This window comes from Schistocerca americana, chromosome 3, assembly GCF_021461395.2.
Source record: "Schistocerca americana isolate TAMUIC-IGC-003095 chromosome 3, iqSchAmer2.1, whole genome shotgun sequence".
Classification (NCBI taxonomy): Eukaryota; Metazoa; Arthropoda; class Insecta; order Orthoptera; family Acrididae; genus Schistocerca; species Schistocerca americana.
Genome location: NC_060121.1, coordinates 148,632,621 through 148,651,568, shown reverse-complemented (window position 1 = coordinate 148,651,568; position 18,948 = coordinate 148,632,621). Strand labels below are relative to the sequence as shown.

Genomic DNA, 18,948 nt, shown 5'->3' with positions numbered 1-18,948 from the left:
TAAACTAACATGCGAAGTTAGTTATTTTGTTAAATCTAATTTACACCGGTTGAAAATGTTAAAATTTTTCTTCTTTATATAGCAGACTGTGGATCGCTGTGTTATAAAGGTTAAATTGGTCACGTTCAGAAGAGGATGGGCACCAGGCTGAGGAAGCTGAAACAAAGTTTGAGAGACCAGAAACTTTTTGATGGTAAAACCATAAGAGGCAGGCTGACAAACTGATTGATGAACTACAGCAGTATTATGGGATGGCCATAGTAACTTACTGAGAATTTGATGAAAATGAAGCAGGCAGTACAAGCTACCTTGTTTCACAGACTGTCAACTGATGAAAAACCAGAACACCACCTTTGCGCTCCTGGACCTGATTCACAGTGCAATTACTGCAATGCCCAGTACTCAAACAGTTCATACAGCCATACATATTCCATCCCAGCAGTAATCATAGACATCATAAAACCTATTTGCAGAGACCTGGCAAATCCTGAATTACTGAAGAAGTGTCTGCATGGTCAGACTGAAAATCCCAATGAGTCTTTTAATAATCTTATATTGACTCGCTTACCAAGAAATGTTTTTGTTGGAGTGAAGACACTAAAGTGGGCAGTCAGTGATGCTGTTATTGCTTTTAATGATGGCAACATTGGTAGGGTGAAAGTGCTACAGCATATGGGAATTAATTCTGGAGCAAACTGCATCAGAGAACTTGAACGGATGGACAAGGTTCACATTGATAAAGCAGTGTACGCAACATAGTTGACCACGAAAGAGTCCAGAAAGAAGTAAAGAAGAAAAAACTCGGAAAAAAGATCAAGAGGATGACACATAGTATGGTGCAGGGTGCTTCTGAGTGACTAAAAATAAAAAATTAAGCATATATTGAGTGAGTTACAGTCTTCTGAAACTTTAGACACCATTTCTGAAAATTTACATTTTCTGTGCATTTTTCCCTAAGCCTCAGAAACCACTTCGAGTAGAGTATTCAAATTTTTAGGGAGTAATAACATACATAGCCTGAGTCTACAGAACTAAAAGAAGAACATAATGTTATCGATAATTAAAATTATTTGGAATAGGCCTAACGTACAAAAAAAGTAGTACAAAATTTTAACCGTGTAATTAAACAATTGTATTTCCGAAAGCAGTAGCTGAAATGCAATTATTGTAGTCAGTAGACTCCAAACATACAGTTTAATGTCCTGTAAAAGTTTCATGGCAATGGAAACAGTGATTCCTGAAGGACAGGTAAGCCAAGTCATTAAATTTAACATTGTCGGGATAGAGCATTCCAACTCCCATTAAGTACTTCAAATGAAGAACAATTATCTCATTTTTGTTGACCTCTCATCATACAAACTGAATATTTAGCGATGCCCATTAAACCCGATTACCAAAAACTGAAGAATGTAAAAAATATATAAACCTTATTTGTGGCAGTTACAAGGCTGTAGCAAGAACAAATAACAATAACCATTGAAAAATATGGACCTTATACAGGAGTCTTTACCAAGGATATTACCACCAACTGCAGAACACTGAGATTCTCACACACACTCTCCTCTCAACACTGTCTGACAGTGTGTAGTTGATTCAGCATTCACAATATGTTGCTATAAAAAGAAATCTGTAAAGCTGTGGAAATGTAGGCCTACTTAGAAACTTCATTAATGCAAACCTGTGGACCCGATCCCCCCCCCCCCCCCCCCCCCAGACATTATGTCTCCAAGTTCTATAACAACTCCTTGCACCTACACCACTTGTATGGGTGTTTACACAAGAATCATCTCACCAAATTCTACAATGCCATCTGACTAACATACAATGATAGCACTTAAGCATTTCCATCATGAAATAAGTAGTCTATAGGCCCACAAATATGCATCTTCCACAATCACTGCCTGGGAATACAAACCTATCTAATTAGTTCAACAAAGTATCAAGACATTTCTCCTAAGTGGGTTGTAGGAAACAGCACTGTCTACTATATCACAGTAGCACAAGAAAGTCGGTTGGAAAACTTTCACTAAGTTTTGTTTGTTGTTAGGCAACAAGTCACAGATAATTGAAAATGCTGCGACCCTTACCCTAACAAGATGCACTGAGGAATGTGACAATTGTTCCATTCATGTATGATTTTTAACTAATTGTGAAAGAGATGACTGAAAGGCCTATGTGACATACATACGCTTGTTACATTAAAATCACAAAGAATTTGAAAAGATCTTCGAGAAGCTCATTTTCAATTCCATGAGCATATTGTGTTCTTCATGCCACAACTGGCAGTGATGGAGGCTATAAGGTGGGGAGAACGCAACCCTAATAAGCAATAGAAATTATTAGCCTATATGTTAGAATTCGGTTAAAATGCATTTTGTATTCTTACTGCAATATGTCAATCGTTCAGTCAAGTCAAATGCTAGCTTACAGGAAAATGAAATTTCTCCAATTTTCGTGATTGTAGCCAAGGTACGAGTTACACGGTAGTTCAATAACTTCCCTAGGAATGAATGGTTATCTACAGCATAATCTTTTCTATCGAAATTACATAATATGAGAGCTAATGCTTCACGGATTACGAGGAAACATCTATGTTTCGGTACTCCGAATAAGCAAATCTACTGTACTTGTCATCGTATACTGAAATTACATGAATTATCCCTGAGTACTTATTTGAGGTTTTTCACCATGTAAATAAAGAATGTCAATAACATTTGCAATAATCTAACTTTAAGAACCTTTCAATGTTGCACACTGCGTGGGTTTAACAGTAACGATTACTCAGCACTATGCCTCTCCAGATACTGGATTATTAACAAAATGCATATCTGGCTGATAGCTCTATTTAATCATGTGCGCTAAAATCTTGAATACAAACCTCAAAGTTCGTATGCGTCATTTTTATGTTGCTGTCTCACGTTTCCACAATAAATACTACCCACAACGCAGTGACACCAACACTTCACGATATAAAGAAGTTCCTGTCAGCTGCAAACAGTTATTTCGTCGTATAGAAATCTCTGGCTGCAAATCAAAGATGCTACTATATGTTTATGTGTCGTTACTCGCTCCATGGTTACTCGTTAGGATGGATATCATTGGTGGGAGATGGGAAAAGTGTAATTAAAATTAACAACATGGTACAATAGCACAGTACGTGAAAAAGAAACTAGAAGTAGTGGTGTATGCCTTCTAAAAAAAACTGTGATTAGTAACAAGAACAAATTTAGGCTGCTGTATATACGAGTTGCTCATACGTCGCATGTAAATAGTGGAATAGTGAAATAATGAGCAAGAGGAAACTCACTATATTGTATGGAAGCCAGACGGGATCAGCTCAAGATGTTGCAGAAAGGATATGGAGGGAAGCACGGAGGTAATACGAAAAAAACTCCCCATATAATATGTTGCTATACTTGTGCCTGCAGTATGATAATGAATTAGTTGATTAAATTGGCCGCAATTTTTAGTGACAGGCCCTTATATCGTCCATTACGTTGGGACGTAAATGCAATTAGAAGATTTACTTATGGTAGAGGCAGATCATAGCATCAGGCCCACATTGTCATAGGTAATCTACCAGCAGAGTCTAGTTCTCAGTGGTCTGCTATATCCTTGGCTTACCCTTCGTTTGTAAAATTTCTCGCTTCCCTATTATACCAGCTTTTCATTGGCCATTCAGTTTCTGTATGTTCATTTTTTTAATTATTATAATTTCTTAAGTCCTCATAAGTAGTTTGTGATTGAAACACATCCCCCCTTCTGGCCGTATATTGCGACGAACTTATCCATAACGTAGCCCGTGGTTTATGTTACATTGACATTGACAAGTGACCGTTAGTTGCAAGTTGGCAAAGGTAATAAACGTGAATGTAAAATAAAGGCTGTGTTAAAGTATCCTTTGCCTCACAGGATCTCGTCTGGTGGAGCATCTGCATTCAGCATCACATTTTTGAATTTGCCCTCCAGATATCATTAGTTTGTAGTGAGTGTTGTGATAATTTTATTGCTTTGTATTCTGTATTTAGGATAATACTAACTAATCTTGTGCAAATTACACCTGGTCATGTGGTTGAGGTGGATTTTTTCACCTGACACCCTGATGAGGCAGTTCTCTAAAAGTGTCGCTTTTCTGTACAATTGGCGCGCAGTCTGATAATATCTCTGGTGAAGTGTTGGGACCCTGGTAACTTGTGCTAGGTGTTTTGAGGGGCAAGTTCCATGGGAGATGGGAAGTGAGCCTTAGGGCCCATTATTAGACTCGCATCTTCTTGGCATGGGAGTCACCCACATTTCCCCAAACTACTGATGCTTAGTCAAGCAATGATCTGACTAGTGTCATACATATAACACATCCTATTTGTAGCGACTGTGTGAAGCCTGGATGTAGTAGTGGAAATAAAAGTCCACAGTTGGCAGATGGCCTTCCCACAGATATTCTTGTTGTGCTGGCATCATTCTAGTCCACAGTTCAATGTAACACTGAGGTATTTTGCTGTCACTGACCCCGTGATATATCCACCATTGATTCTTAGCTGTGACAGGTTAACTGGAATTTTATTGTGGCAAAAACTATGGTCTGACTCTTAGCAGTGTACTGAAGTCTCCACTTATTTCACCGGTATTCTAGGTCATCAAGAGCAGTGGAGTCTACATCGAACAGCCTGAGCATTGATACTTCTTGTGAATGAGGCCATATCATCAACATAGAGTGCTAGATGGACACAGCCCCTCATCACCCCTGCGGGTCCGGGGGTTAGAATAGGCCCGAGGTATTCCTGCCTGTCGTAAGAGGCGACTAAAAGGAGTCCCTCCCCCTCAAGGGGGTGGTTTGCGCCTGCATCCGGAGACGGACAGTTCCACAACTTATATTTGTGGTCATTTTGGTTTTTCGCTTATTCTGGTTTCTTCCTTCCTTTGTTCAGTTCCTTTCTTTGTCCTTCTCGCTCTCACTGTCTTCCTTACTTTTTACCTTGCCTCCTCCTCCTTGCCTCCTCCTCCTTGCCCCCTCCTCCTTGCCTCCTCCTCCTTGCCTCCTCCTCCTTGCCTCCTTCTCCTTGCCTTCTTGTCCACCCTCTGGTCTCCGCCTTGGCGTTTGAGACGGTCTGTCCTTTCTCTCCCTCTCTCCCTTTTTTTCCCTCTTCTTCTTTCTTCCCTGTGCATGCCTGAAGGCCGACCCACGTGTTCGCACGCGTAGCTGGTGACGGGGTAACAGGTAATTCCCTGCCCTGGGTAGAGAAGTGAGGCACACACGTACCCCCTGGTAAAGGCCAGGCCCAGGGAGGGGTGATTGCCTGAACTGACACCTTCCGACCATGCCGATTGGTCCCTCCGTCCTTTTCTCGGGAGGTGTGACCTGAGGTGTAAACATTCACCTAAGGCGGGAGCGCCCTCTGAGAGGATCCCCACAAGGAAGGAGCATGCCATCGGAGACTCTGGCAATCATGGGGGATTCGTCCGCAATGGATTTCTCTTCTTCTTCTCTCTCGAATTCTGCCCAAAAACGGAAACTTGACCAGCCACCAGTGACAAAAGTACTACCGCCTGCTCCAAAGTTCCTCGTAGTTTCTAGATCTGAAGACGGAAATGATTTTTCATCTGTCAACCCTTTCGTTATTCAGAAGGGCGTATATGCCATAGCCAGATCTGTCAAGTCTTGTACCAGGATGCGTAACGGTACCTTGTTGTTAGAAACTGAGAGCACCTTTCAGGCACAAAAGCTGCTTCGGGCCACACTGCTGTACACGTTCCCTGTCCGGGTGGAGGGTCACCGCACTTTGAATTCGTCGCGTGGTGTGGTATATACTAGATCACTCGACGGATTGACTGACAGGGAGATTCAATCTTTCCTCGCTGAGTAGGGCGTAACGGCTGTCCATAGGGTCATTAAAAAGGTCAACAATGACCTTGTACCGACCCGGACACTTTTCTTGACCTTTGATAGTGTTCATCTGCTGTCGCACATCAAAGCGGGCTATGAGGTGATTTCTGTTCGCCCCTATGTCCCAACACCTAAGCACTGCTACCAGTGTCAGCGTTTTAATCACACCCGCCAGTCTTGTTCTCATACAGCTAAATGCGTCACTTGTGGCAGGGATGCCCATGAGGGTGACTGTCCACCTCCGTCTCCTCGTTGCGTGAACTGTCAGGGTGACCATGCAGCGTCCTCCCGTGACTGTCCCATCTACAAGGATGAACGCTGTATACAGGAAATTCGGGCCAAAGAGAAAGTGTCCACCTCGGCTGCTCGCAAGCTATTTGCTAGTAGTAAGCCCAAGCTGCTCCCAGCGGGGAAATACAATACTGTTCTCGCCTCTCCTTGGACTACCAGGGAGGTGTCGGCGTAGACATGCGATCTGACCTTTAGCACTATGGTCGTCCGTTCGGCCAGTGCTAAGGCCGCCCCGTCTGCGCCTCCTCTTCCTCCCGTCACCCCTAAGACACAAGCACCTTCATCAGCTTCTGCCAAGACAGACCCCGAAGTCAGATGCATGGGCCTTCAAGAAGGAACTGTCTCGTGAAGACTTCCTATGTACCTCGTACTCCCAGCCATTGACCAGTACTTCAACTAAATGACCTTCCAAGAAGGCTCATAGGAAGCAAAGTTCTCCTTCTCCTCCACGGCGCGTTTCTTCTCCTGCACCACCCAGCGGTTGCCGCCCGATTCTGTCACCCGTTTCGCCTGGCCGCACCGCTGGTAGCCGAACATCTGGCCATTCACTGGCGGAGGAAGCTCCCCCTCCCGGCCATCTTAACACGATGGCCGACGAACCTATTGAACAAATGGACGATGACTCTCTGCCCATTGAATTGATAGTGGCGGCAGTGCTCGCTCGAAGCCAGGCCCTCAGCGGCCTTCGAGGTGACCCCTTCTTGCTTCTCCTTTTACTTTTTCTTCTCACAATGGCACTTCTTCATTGGAATATTCACGGCATTCGCTCTGCTACCTGCACCATTTTTGTTGGCTGGAGACTTCAATGCCCATCATCCCCTTTGGGGCTCTCCAGCATCCTGCCCGAGAGGCCCCGTGCTAGCAGACCTTTTCAACCATCTCAAGCTTGTCTGCCTCAATACTGGTGCCCCTACTTTTCTTTCAGACACAACTCACACCTATTCCCATTTAGACCTCTCTATATGTACTACCCAACTTGCACGCCGGTTTGAGTGGTACGCCCTTTCTGATACGTATTCGAGCGACCACGTCCCTTGTGTTATCCATCTCCTACATCATACCCCCTCTCCATGCTCAACTAGTTGGAACATCTCCAAAGCAGACTGGGGGCTCTTCTCTTCCAGGGCGACCTTTCAGGATCAAACCTTCGCAAGCTGTGATAGTCAGGTCGCACACCTCAAAGAAGTCATTCTCACTGCTGCTGAATATTTCATCCCTCACACTACTTCTTCTCCACATTGCTTACCGGTCCCCTGGTGGACCGCATCGTGTAGAGACGCTTTATGTGCTCGTCGACGTGCTTTACACACCTTTAAACACCACCCTACGATGGCGAATTGTATCAATTATAAACGATTACGTGCGCAGTGTCGTCGTGTTATTAAAGAAAGCAAGAAAGCCAGCTGGGCTGCTTTCACAACCTCCTTCAACAGTTTTACTCCTCCTTCTGTTGTCTGGGGTAGCCTGCGCCGGCTATCTGGCACTGAGGGACACTCACCAGTTTCTGGCTTGATGGTCGCGAATGATGTCCTTGTGGTTCCTGAGGATGTCTCCAATGCCTTCGGCCGCTTTTTCGCAGAGATTTCGAGCTCCGCTTATTACCACCCTGCCTTCCTCCCCCCAAAACAGGCAGAGGAGGCAAGGCCACCTAACTTCCGCTCCTAGAATCGTGAAAGTTATAATGCTCCATTCACCATGCGGGAACTCGAAAATGCACTTGCCCGGTCACAGTCCTCCTCTCCGGGGCCTTATTCTATTCATATTCAGATGCTGAAGAACCTTTCTCCTGCGGGTAAATGTTTTCTTCTTCGTACTTATAATTGAATCTGGATTGAGGGTCATGTTCCCACATACTGGCACAAATCTATAGTTGTCCCAGTTCCTAAGCCTTCCAGTTATCGATCCATCTCCCTTACCAGCTGTGTCTGTAAGGTGATGGAACGAATGGTTAACTCTCGTTTGGTTTGGCTGCTCGAATCTCGACGCCTACTTACCAATGTACAATGTGGATTTCGTAGGTGCCGCTCTGCTGTTGACCATCTGGTTACCTTGTCGACCTTCATTATGAATAACTTTTTGCGGAAGCGCCCAACCGTGTCTGTGTTCTTTGATTTGGAGAAGGCTTATGACACCTGTTGGAGGGCGGGCATTCTCCGCACAATGTGTACATGGGGCTTTCGCGGTTGCCTCCCTCTTTTTATTCGTGTCTTTTTAATGGATCGACAGTTCAGGGTACGTGTGGGTTCTGTCCTGTCAGATGCCTTTCGCCAAGAGAATGGGGTGCCACAGGGCTCAGTTTGGCGAGTCTCTCTCTTCGCCATAGCGATCAATCCAGTAATGGATTGCCTCCCAGCTGATGTATCAGGCTCCCTTTTCGTGGACGATTTTACCATCTATTGCAGCGTGCAGCGTACATGTTTCCTGGAGCACTGTCTTCAGCGTTGTCTTGACCGTCTTTACTCCTGGAGTGTCACCAATGGCTTCCGTTTTTCTGCCGAGAAAATGGTCTGTATTAACTTCTAGCGCAACAAAGAGTTTCTCCCACTGTCCTTAAGTCTCAGTCCTGTTGCTCTCCCATTTGTGGAGACAACAAATTTTTAGGTCTTACATTTGACAGGAAACTTAGCTGGTCTCCACATGTGTCATATTTGGCTGCCCATTGTACCCGTTCCCTAAATGTCCTCCGTGTTCTCAGCGGTACGTCATGGGGAGCGGATCGAACCGTCCTACTTCGCCTATATTGGTCTATCGCCTGCTCAAAGCTGGATTATGGGAGCTTCGTATACTCCTCTGCACAGCCGTCCATCTTACGCCGCCTCAACTCTATACAACATCGGGGGTTACGTCTTGCAATCGGATTGTTCTATACTAGTCCCGTCGAGAGTCTACATGCTGAAGCTGGTGAATTGCCACTAACCTACCGGTGTGATATACTGCTTTGTTGGTATGCCTGTTGGTTATTGTCACTGCCCGACCACCCGTCTTATTGTTCCTTTTTTGACGACTGTCTCAACCGTCAATACGGGTTGTATGTATCTGCCCTGTTACCCCCTGGAGTTCGCTTTTGTTGCCTCCTTCAGCACCTTGATTTTTCACTCCCTGCAACCTTTCGAGTGGGCGAGAGCCACACGCCACCTTGACTCCAGGTTCAGGTTCACGTTCACCTTGACCTCAGCTCACTTCCAAAGGAGGTTACCCCAGTTTCGGTATACTGCTCCTGGTTTGTTGAACTTCATTCGAAGTTCATTAATATGATCTTCATTTATACACATGGCTCTAAGGCCAATGGCGCTGTCAGGTGTTCTTTTATTGTCGGGGCACACAGTTTCAAATACGGGCTCCATGGCCATTGTTCGGTCTTCACAGCTGAGCTATTTGCCCTCTACCAGGCTGTTCTTTACATCCCCGCCACCGACATTCTGCTTATGTCATCTGCTCTAATTCCCTGAGCACCATCCAGAGCCTCAGTGATCTGTATCCGGTTCACCCTTTCGTGCACTGGATCCAACGCTCTCTTCAGCATCTGGCAGACGACGGTTCTCCGGTTACCTTTATGTGGGTTCCTGGCCATGTCGATATCCCTGGGACCGAAGCTGCAGATGCTGCGGCCAAGGCTGCGGTCCTCCAGCCTCGGACAGCTTCTTGTTGTGTGCCTTCATCTGATTTTAGCAGGGTCATTTGTCAGCGCATTTTATCGCTGTGGCATGCTGATTGGGCTACACTTACTGACAACAAGCTTCGGGCCTTGAAACCTCTTCTCACGGCTTGGACGACCTCTTCACACCCTTCTCGGCGGGAGGAGGTTGTTTTGGCCCGGTTACAAATTGGACACTGCCAGTTCAGCCATCGCCATCTGCTGATGGCTGCACCAGCGCCGTTCTGCCCATGTGGGTAATTGCTGACGGTACGCCACATTTTAACGTCCTGTCCAAATTTTAATACAGTGCGTGTTGATCTTGGCCTGCCATGTACTCTGGATGCTATTTTAGCGGATGACCCAGGAGCAGCTGCTCACGTTCTTCATTTTATCCACTTGACAAACCTGTCTACGGACATTTGATTATGCTGTTTTCTTTTAATCCCTTGCCTGTGAATATGCCTTTTATAGTGTTGTCCCTTTTAGTTGCTGTTTTAACCTTGTGCCTCACAGTGCATTCATAACTTAGTCTGGGCGCTAATGCCCATTGTAGTTGTGCGCCCTAAAAAAAAAAAAAAAAAAAAAAAAAAAAAAAAACCACAGCCCCTCATTGAAACATTGGCCATAAGAGCATGTAAAATATTGGCTCAAGGACAGATCTTTACTCTACTCCTGTGGGGGTGTATCTTTTGTTAGATACCTCCTCATTGGAGTTCACATTGTAGGTCCTGCCAGCCATATATAATTTGAAGAGTGAGACATGAGGTACTGGGACTCTCAGATCAAGTAGCTTAAACGGGAGCCCATCATGCCACACAGAGTGAAATGCCTGGAAGGAACAGTGTGCCTGGGTATTCACGGTATTCCAAGGTGTCCGTGGTTTATTGCATGAGCTGTCATGTGGCCCATTTGAAATCCAAATTGGGTGTCCTACAGCAGATGTTCTAGTTGAATGTGTTGCAGTTGATGCACACAGTATAGCTGCTTGAGGATCATCAGAAGTGTTGGAAGGATGGGTCTGTAGGTAATAGCAGATCCGCCTCTGCCTTGAGGATGGCTACTGCCTCTACATGATTCCATGCAGTATGATAATAGCTGCCAGTGAGGATCTGGTTGCAGATGTCAGCAGTCATGTTGGTTGCTTCTGGCGGCAACTTCATCATGTGATTCATCACTTGGCCATCCTTGCTGTCTTGTGACTCTTGAAGCAACAGATATGTCATATCACTTCCAGTCCAGTTTGAAGTGGTAGTAGCTTGTTGTATCGCAGGAGCTTGTTGGTGGCCTCTCAGATGATTTTGTCATCTAACCACAGTGCAGAGACTCTGTGACCATTCTTTATTCCAGTGAACATCTGCTTATGTCTTGAACTCCTTGTCATTTAGTCACAGGGACTCTGGTAAGCTGTCACTCCCTGTGATTCTATTCCTGTGTGTGATGAGGTCCAAGATGTGCTATGGCAATGTTCTCGCATAGGGCAATGTTGTTGAGGAGCAGCCGCTTTGGTGTCTGTGAATTGTTGGATTACAACGTGAATGTCTTTAAAAAGGGCTAGAGAGGGGGAGGGGGGGGGGGGTGGTCTCCAGTGCTGCACTGATTTCAGCACAGTATGCATCCCAGTTGACTCCTCTGAAGTCTATATGCTGTTGTGTTGGTACAGAACTGTCCAAATTGTCGGAGGGCAACACATTCCGCATTGTGGCTCTGTCTACAAGATGCCCTTGATTGGTATCAAGAATAACTGGCTAGCCACTTTCAGGATACATGTTCGAGTCAAAGAGGCCTACAGTAATGATGGGAACTTGATCTACAGAGGATGGGATGTTAAACCTGAATATTCCTTCCTTCATCTGCATCCCTTTGAAATTGTCTTCCAATGTTACTGGTAAATTGGGAGTTCCGAGCAGCACTTTTGGCATTGAAGTCTCTTGTGATGAATAGCTTGTCACAGAGAGCAAGTAGTCAGTAGTGCTTCAATGTTGTCAGGTTGAAGAGCTCTACGTAGTGAATCGTATATTGCAATGAAATTGACACACTGTTTCCCCCACAACTCCTGTTGCTCCCATCGTTTCCAGTGTGTGGAACTATATTATATGATAGCAGAGTCTGTTCTGTACATAAATGGTAATCCCTCCACCTGCTCACCTGCTGTTGGCTGGTCGTTCCTGCAGATACTGAAATTAGACACATTAACCTTTACCTCAGATTTCAGGTGATTCTCATACACCAGACACATTTTGATCTAAGAATTTTGCATCTTGTGCATGGATATCATTGCAGCTCCATCTGCAGATGATAAGTGCATGGGGTCTAGCAGCCATGTTTAACAGTGTTGGGTTGCATCAAGGCCATCTGGAAGGTAAACTTCACTGCAGCTCTGATTTTCTTTGGGAGACTGGCCATCACCTCGGAGACAATGGTCAGGGCTCTGGAGACGTCATTCAGGCTCTTGTTGATCTCAGCTATCATTGCTGTGAGGGCATGGTTTGGCTTAACTCATTCTTCTCTGGTCTTTCCTGGTGATCCTTCCAGGCCTTCTGGGTTGCTGCTCCAGTTGGGTATCGGATGTGGCTGCTGTCGTAGATTGAATCACATGTTGTCATAGCTGCTTGGAGACAGCGCACTTGAATGCTAAACATTGATGATAGCTGGCAACATACTTTTTGCCACAGTTGGCACAAGCGACAACTGGGTTTTCCTTCTGGCAACATACTTTTTGCCACAGTTGGCACAAGCAACAACTGGGTTTTTCTTCATCAGACACTCCCCGGTGTTGTGGCCCATTACTCTCATGGTGCCTTTTATGGCCATGCTGTAGTACTTGGCAATGTGGTTGAAACGTGAACATTGAAAGCACTGGCAAGCCTCTTTATTTCTCTCTCTCTCTCTCTCTCTCTCTCTCTCTCTCTCTCTCTCTCTCTCTGATTTCTCCCACAGCAGTCTAGACGTTGCCAACATATCTAAGCTGATGTATCTTCCTGTTGAAGATGTTGTCGATGAGAATTGCATTCGCCAGAGGTTTCCATCTACGTGTCTGTGGTGATTCAAAAGCTACGTGGTTCTGTTGTCACAGGCTTCAGATTCCAAATATTCTTAGACATCAGTGAGTCTGATGTTGACAGGTAATCCTCAGTAGCGTCTGAGGCATGATGTTATGTGAATAGTAGGGTAACATTTGCTAACCACAAGTTTCTTCACAGCACTGTAATCGGGAACATTTCCCACACATCTTCAAGGCAACAACAATTCTGATGATTAACAAAGAAACAACTTCTTTTACCATATTCTGGAACTCCATATAGTCATCGGAGTATGTCAAAGCTAACAATCAGCAACACTGGTGGCTCACTGGAGGTTGATGCTGGTTCTTTTGGCATTAGTTCCCTGCTGTTTTCGTTTGGTGTAACAATGGTGGAGCTTTCACTGTCATCAGTGCTTCGCTTGCTCTATGGCAGCAAGAATGTTGTAAAAATCCATCTTCAGCATCATTTTATTTTTTCCTTCAGGTACAATTGTTCTGGTGGCAGTCTTGCTCAGTGTCTTCATGTCATTGGTAGTGCTGCTGCTTGCAGAAGTAACTGTGTCTTCATCAGTGTCTTCAATGGTGCATTTAAGACTAATAACTTCAATTTTCATACTGCTGATGCAAGACATAAGAGATGCTGTTTACGAGTACAGTAAGGAGTGCCAGGCTTCTGTTGTCATTGGTGTCTTCATGTGCCTTGTCCAGTTCCATGTGCCATGTTGATTGCTTGTCTAGTGCCAGGTTCATCGCCACAAGCCAGACCATGATATGTGGAGCAACCAACTCCAAATTGGGCAGGTCAGTTACCTCCACCGTGAGTGCTAATAATCAACATGCCATGACGTCGCTAACTCAAAACATTGTGTTGACAGGTGGATCTGTTGTTTTTGACAGTGGCACCTCATTCCAAAGTTGTGATTTCAGAACAATTATAGTCAATTTTCTATAGATATATAATATTATTGTTTGTGAAACAAGTTTCACTTCAAATTTTGTAAATAGAATAAGAATTAAAGTTTAGAATTGTGTTAATAAAGCAGTGATGAAAACCTTGCCTGTAAATTAAGACAACATAGTTACCTAAATTTTGTTAAGCAAGTACTTCACCATTGATACATTTGTTCCTAATACAATTTGTTGTAGTTTCACTGTGATGATTCATTTAGGCAAGAAGAACATCTGAGTTGAATTATAAAGGTATATTTGCTATTCTGGCACCTTAACTAGTGCTCCCTCTGCAGATTAATATGATTTAATTCATAGGAATTAGTTTGTCCATTTGCTAATGACATATGGTGTTAAATTACTGTCCATTTGCTAATGACATATGGTGTTAAATTACTTGCTGCTGTGAATGGTAGGTGCCTCATGAATTTTGCCAAATGTTGTGTTGACAAACCTTGAATGTACACAGGAAAGACAAGCACTTTAACCCTTCTTAGCTATATGATACTTATAGAGTAATTAGTAAAAGTGCAAAGAGTTATGCCGAGTACATTCGTATTGTGATATCTGTTTTGCAAAAGCAGTTAGTAAGTTTTCTGGCAATCTCAGTTTAGTACTTTTCAGTACTTACTTCTCCTCCTCCTCCTCCTCCTCCCTCCCCCCCCCCCCCCCCCACCCCCTCCTCTCAGGCCAGTCAGGTACTTCCTTCTTCTGTGCTCTGTCTTTAACTTTGCTCTTTCAGATTCCTCACCTCAGGTGCCCAGTCATTTATGGCTGGGAGTAGACCTTGATTTGATATGTAGGACATTCTCCTTGTTGACAATTTTGTGTAATTGCAGAATAGTGATTATGGGTACTAACTTTGATGTCTGCATAGTTTCTTATCATTTTGACTAACTCATATTTGATACTTGCATCTGCATCTGACCTCCATTCCCTCAAAATCTTACAAAAGTGTGGACTTTACACAGAAGGTTGTCAATTTGATGCACATTCCACCAACTATGCAATCTTAACTTAAGAGTCACTTGTGTGAGTTTATCAATTTGTGCAGACACTGCCAGTGCCTCATTGCTGTCTTTGTTGATTTACACATTATTACCACAACCTTACTATTGTGGTGGCCCTTTGCTGCGCATCGGTGTTAGCAGTTCTGGGCATTTCTAGTTCGCTACAACCATCTCACGTCTCTATCTGCCCCAAGCCATCGATTCTGACATACAACCAGATACCTGCTTACTATGGTTGCTACTTATTGGAATGAATAGAATAGCTCCTTTTGTAGTGAGGCTTCCGCTGGCCTAGCCTTGCCCTCGGTCTTGGTCTTCTGCTTGTAGTGTCAGCATCGGATTTCACTCCCACGCATGTGCCATGTGGCAAAGCATTTTGTCTCTTGAGATGCCATCATAAACTATTGAGACTCACCCACTCTGGGCCTTCTCTACACCTGCTACTCAGCTCAGTATGTAAATGGGTGTATCAAACCACAAGACATTCCAAACGGCAGGTGTTAGTGCCCGTATTGGTACTGTCCAAGTTTTGAACTCTTACTGTCATGGCCGGTACTCTCACTTGATAACTTTCCTTCAGGTCTTGCCATGGCCATTTCTCCCACGACAGGTGATCAGTCCCATACCTCGTGTCAGTAAAATCGGTGTTTTGCTGGTGAATACTCAGCGAGAAATTAGTGACTTTACTGTGTGTCCCATACTCATTGTAGGCATTCAGAGAATATTTTCCTGGTTGAGTCAGCACTAAGGATAGTATTCGTACTGCATCACCCTTTTATCTAGTGTCATCATATTGGCAAGTAACTAACTCTGAGATCCGTTAAATTTTGAGACCGTCATTTTCTTAATGTAGTGTGAACGTGAAGCATTGCGCATTACCCAACATGCCTCATCCTGCAATTTTGTGATTGTTATATTAAGTTAGAAAGGGGAAACATTTGTACACTGGTGACCCACCAATAACCTCTGACATCTCCAGCACCTCCAACATCATCGACGACCTGACTGCACACCTCGCAGGCCTGCAACACCGATCTATGCAGGTGACTTGAAGTGATGAACAACCAGCAGCCCAGCCCCAGTGCTGGACTCCATGGCAACACCCACACCAGCTCTTGAATAAGTGCTGCCGTTGTCCCCCTGGCCTCAGTGCCCAAGCTCACCTCACATTTTGCCAATAGGTCTGGCCATGCTGTGGCTCACCTGCTGCCCTTCAGTCCCTGGGACCTGCAGCTGTGGCTTTCTGCAGCGGATGCTATCTTCACTGGCTACATCATAACTTACAAAGTGACCCAAGTTCACGTCACTGCCGACATACACGATGTAGCTCTGTGACATCATCTCATCACCCCCAGTCACCAGTCACTATGAGACACCAATGCCACCTCATGATGGAACGTACTTTCTCCAAGATACAGGACATCGGGGTCCTCCACACTCTCAAGCAGTTCAGGGACCAGTAATGCTCACAATTCTTGTGCCACTACTAAAGTCTGATGGAGCCACATGTGGACTCGAAAGATTTTCTGTATGACTCATGTGTAGTTCACCATCTGGCACCAATACAGACAGCTGCAGTGTCAAAAGACTGACCTCTCCCTCACACCGCCAACCTCAACAAAAGAGTGCATGAGATGCTGGCCTCCTTGCTTGCAATCTCTGCTGCTGTGCACCAACCACACTCCCACCCAATGCCACCAGATGGCTGTCATGCTGCTAGTCACCCCCACCAAGTGGTCTCCCTCATCACTCAACATGCTGCTAATGATGTCACAGCTCCTCCTTTCTCCACAGGCATACAGCTCAGTGTCCAGCAGCTGGGAGTATGACATCTTTGGCCACCGCAGTGCCATTGTGGGTTGGCCTGGACGCTGCTAATGCAGGAACCCTTGCTCTTGGCACCCAAACTCGAACAGCTGCCAGCTGCTGCTCAGTCAACCTGCACATGTTCGTTCGCGATGTTTGCTCTGCCTTGCATTCCTGATCGGTACCAGCTGTTGTCTATCTTCACACTGCGGCTCGTATGGGACTCTTGTACTGCCTCAGCCATCCTCCTGATGGCAGCAAATAACTCCACCGTATGCGCCTATGGCATGCATCATAACTTCCTCACCCTCAGCCTGAAATAGGACCTCCCCAAGTCCTTCACCATCATTGATGTCACTGACCCCATTATCAGTGTGAACTTCATTGGGCACTATCACATGCTTCCTGATGTTGCTGGCTGACACTTCATTGATAACAATACCAGAAGATCAATGTAGTGCACACTCATTTTGCTGTTTTCTTCTATGCAAATCAGGTAGCATAATCCAGCCCATGCACTGACCTCCTGGTACAATATCCCACTCTCAAATGCCCATCAAGCATGTTACGTGAGGTCTGCAATTCAGCTGTCCATTACATTGATACCATGCCCCCAGCCACCCATCTTCTGCCAGCCACGGCCCCTATCATCGGATGTGGTCAAGATCACAAATGCCGAGTTTACCAAGCTGCTTGCTGCCAATATAATGTGCCCTGCATAGAACTTATGAGCATCCAACAGTCAGCTTGTCAAGAAGCAGCATGGCTCCTGGTGGCAATGCAGTGTTTACTGGAAGCTAACCGCGCGTACCATCCCTAACTGTTACCCAATGACATTACTATGCAGTTACAACATGCTGGCTTGGTCTACAACCTTCAGCACGATTGACTGCATGAGGGGTTTCATCAAGATTCCAGTCACACCCAAAAGTGTCTAGAATGCGGCCATCATCACGCCATTTGACTTCTATGAAATTGCCTTTATGACCTATAGCCATGATAAAGCTTGCCAAACATGGCAGCATTCCTTGTGTGCCATTTTGTGTGGCTTGCCTTTGTATGGCACCTTCACAGATGACATACTCATTTTCTCCTTGATGTGTGAGGAACGCTGCAAACAACTCCATAGTATTTTTTGAACATCCCCCAGGATGTCAGCATCATTGTCAACATAGAAAAGCATGTCTTTGGTGTTAGCAAGATGGTATTCCTGGGCCATACCTCCACTGCTACCAGTTCACATGCCCTGCCCAATAAAGAGCATCCTCTCCTGAAATTTCCATTACTTGAGACCTTCAAGGACCTCCATCACTTCCTCAGCGTGTTAAACTTTTTCTGCTGGCATCTGGGGAATGACGCTCTGCGCAGCGCCACCGCCAACTTTGCTCCAAACACCCACATCACAGTACCTTCCCGAGATGCCAGCTTACCACACTACTGGCTACCCACCGAGCTAAGCTGGTGCTACCCCTGGCCCACCAGTCATCAACAGCAAAGGCATATCCAGGATGGTCATGCTCCTGCATCTCTACTGCTCCTGCAGCCTATGCCCATCATAGCAAGTTCCCCTCCACAGCTGCCAACAGTTGTTAGACCCCAACGCAACCTCTGACAATTCCGCCACTCCCACAGCAGGTTATTTCATGGCCCACTGATTCACTTCGCAGTATCTTACATGTGGATTTTTGTCCGTCGAATGCAGGCATCATGGCTACCAGTCTCTTCTCACAACCACCCAGCAGCGCTGCTCCACTCTCGCTGCCCCACACTGGCATCCATATCCAGCACCTGCTCATCACTGCACAAGCAGTTCTGAACACAGACTCAGGCCAAACTGACCCGGTACCCTCCACCCCATGTGCTGCCAGCTTACTCGTCCCTCACACTCGCTGCTGATATCGTTCCGGTGCTTGCTGTCACACAGAAAATTGTCACTACTAGCAGCCAACTGCCCTGTCCGGTGTCCTGAATTCCGGCACCCACCTCCATCATATGACCAGCACCCTCAGCATCATTCATCACCATTCTTGGCCTCATCACTGACAAAACACACCCCTCCACTGGTAACTGGTACCAGCCATCATCGTCCCCACATCACTCCTCCTCAGTTCTCTGCTCTCGTGATTTGGGGGGGGGGGGGGGGAGGAATGTGTGATGGTGTTTCTCCACACATCAGTCGTAACACTTTCATATGTTCCTAGCTCACTACAGCTGTCTCCTAATACAGTGAGTTTCTTTCTTCAGCCACCTACTTCCGCCCCAAGCTGTTGATGTTGCCATGCGACCGGTTATGCACCTTCTATGGTTATAAACTACAGGGATGAATAGAACAGCTCAAGTTCTCTGGTCCTCT

The 18,948-nt window shown here is 45.5% G+C and overlaps 2 protein-coding genes across 3 annotated transcripts in view; one reads left to right on the top strand and one right to left on the bottom strand.

The window, feature by feature from the left end:
• The window catches only part of LOC124605834 (26S proteasome regulatory subunit 8), a 37,197-nt gene extending 34,181 nt beyond the window's left edge, over positions 1–3,016 (bottom strand). The window contains exon 1 of the mRNA XM_047137765.1: positions 2,879–3,016. Coding sequence (XP_046993721.1) covers positions 2,879–2,899 — 21 coding nt within the window. The 5' untranslated portion in view covers positions 2,900–3,016. The remainder of the gene's footprint in view (positions 1–2,878) is intronic.
• A 65-nt stretch (positions 3,017–3,081) lies between these two features.
• The window catches only part of LOC124607088 (NADPH-dependent diflavin oxidoreductase 1), a 76,698-nt gene continuing 60,831 nt past the window's right edge, over positions 3,082–18,948 (top strand). Inside the window, exon 1 of one of the 2 annotated variants that reach the window (XM_047139277.1) lies at positions 3,082–3,376. In XM_047139277.1, coding sequence (XP_046995233.1) covers positions 3,288–3,376 — 89 coding nt within the window. In that variant the 5' untranslated portion in view covers positions 3,082–3,287. The remainder of the gene's footprint in view (positions 3,377–18,948) is intronic. The other variant, XM_047139278.1, reaches the window with a different exon arrangement.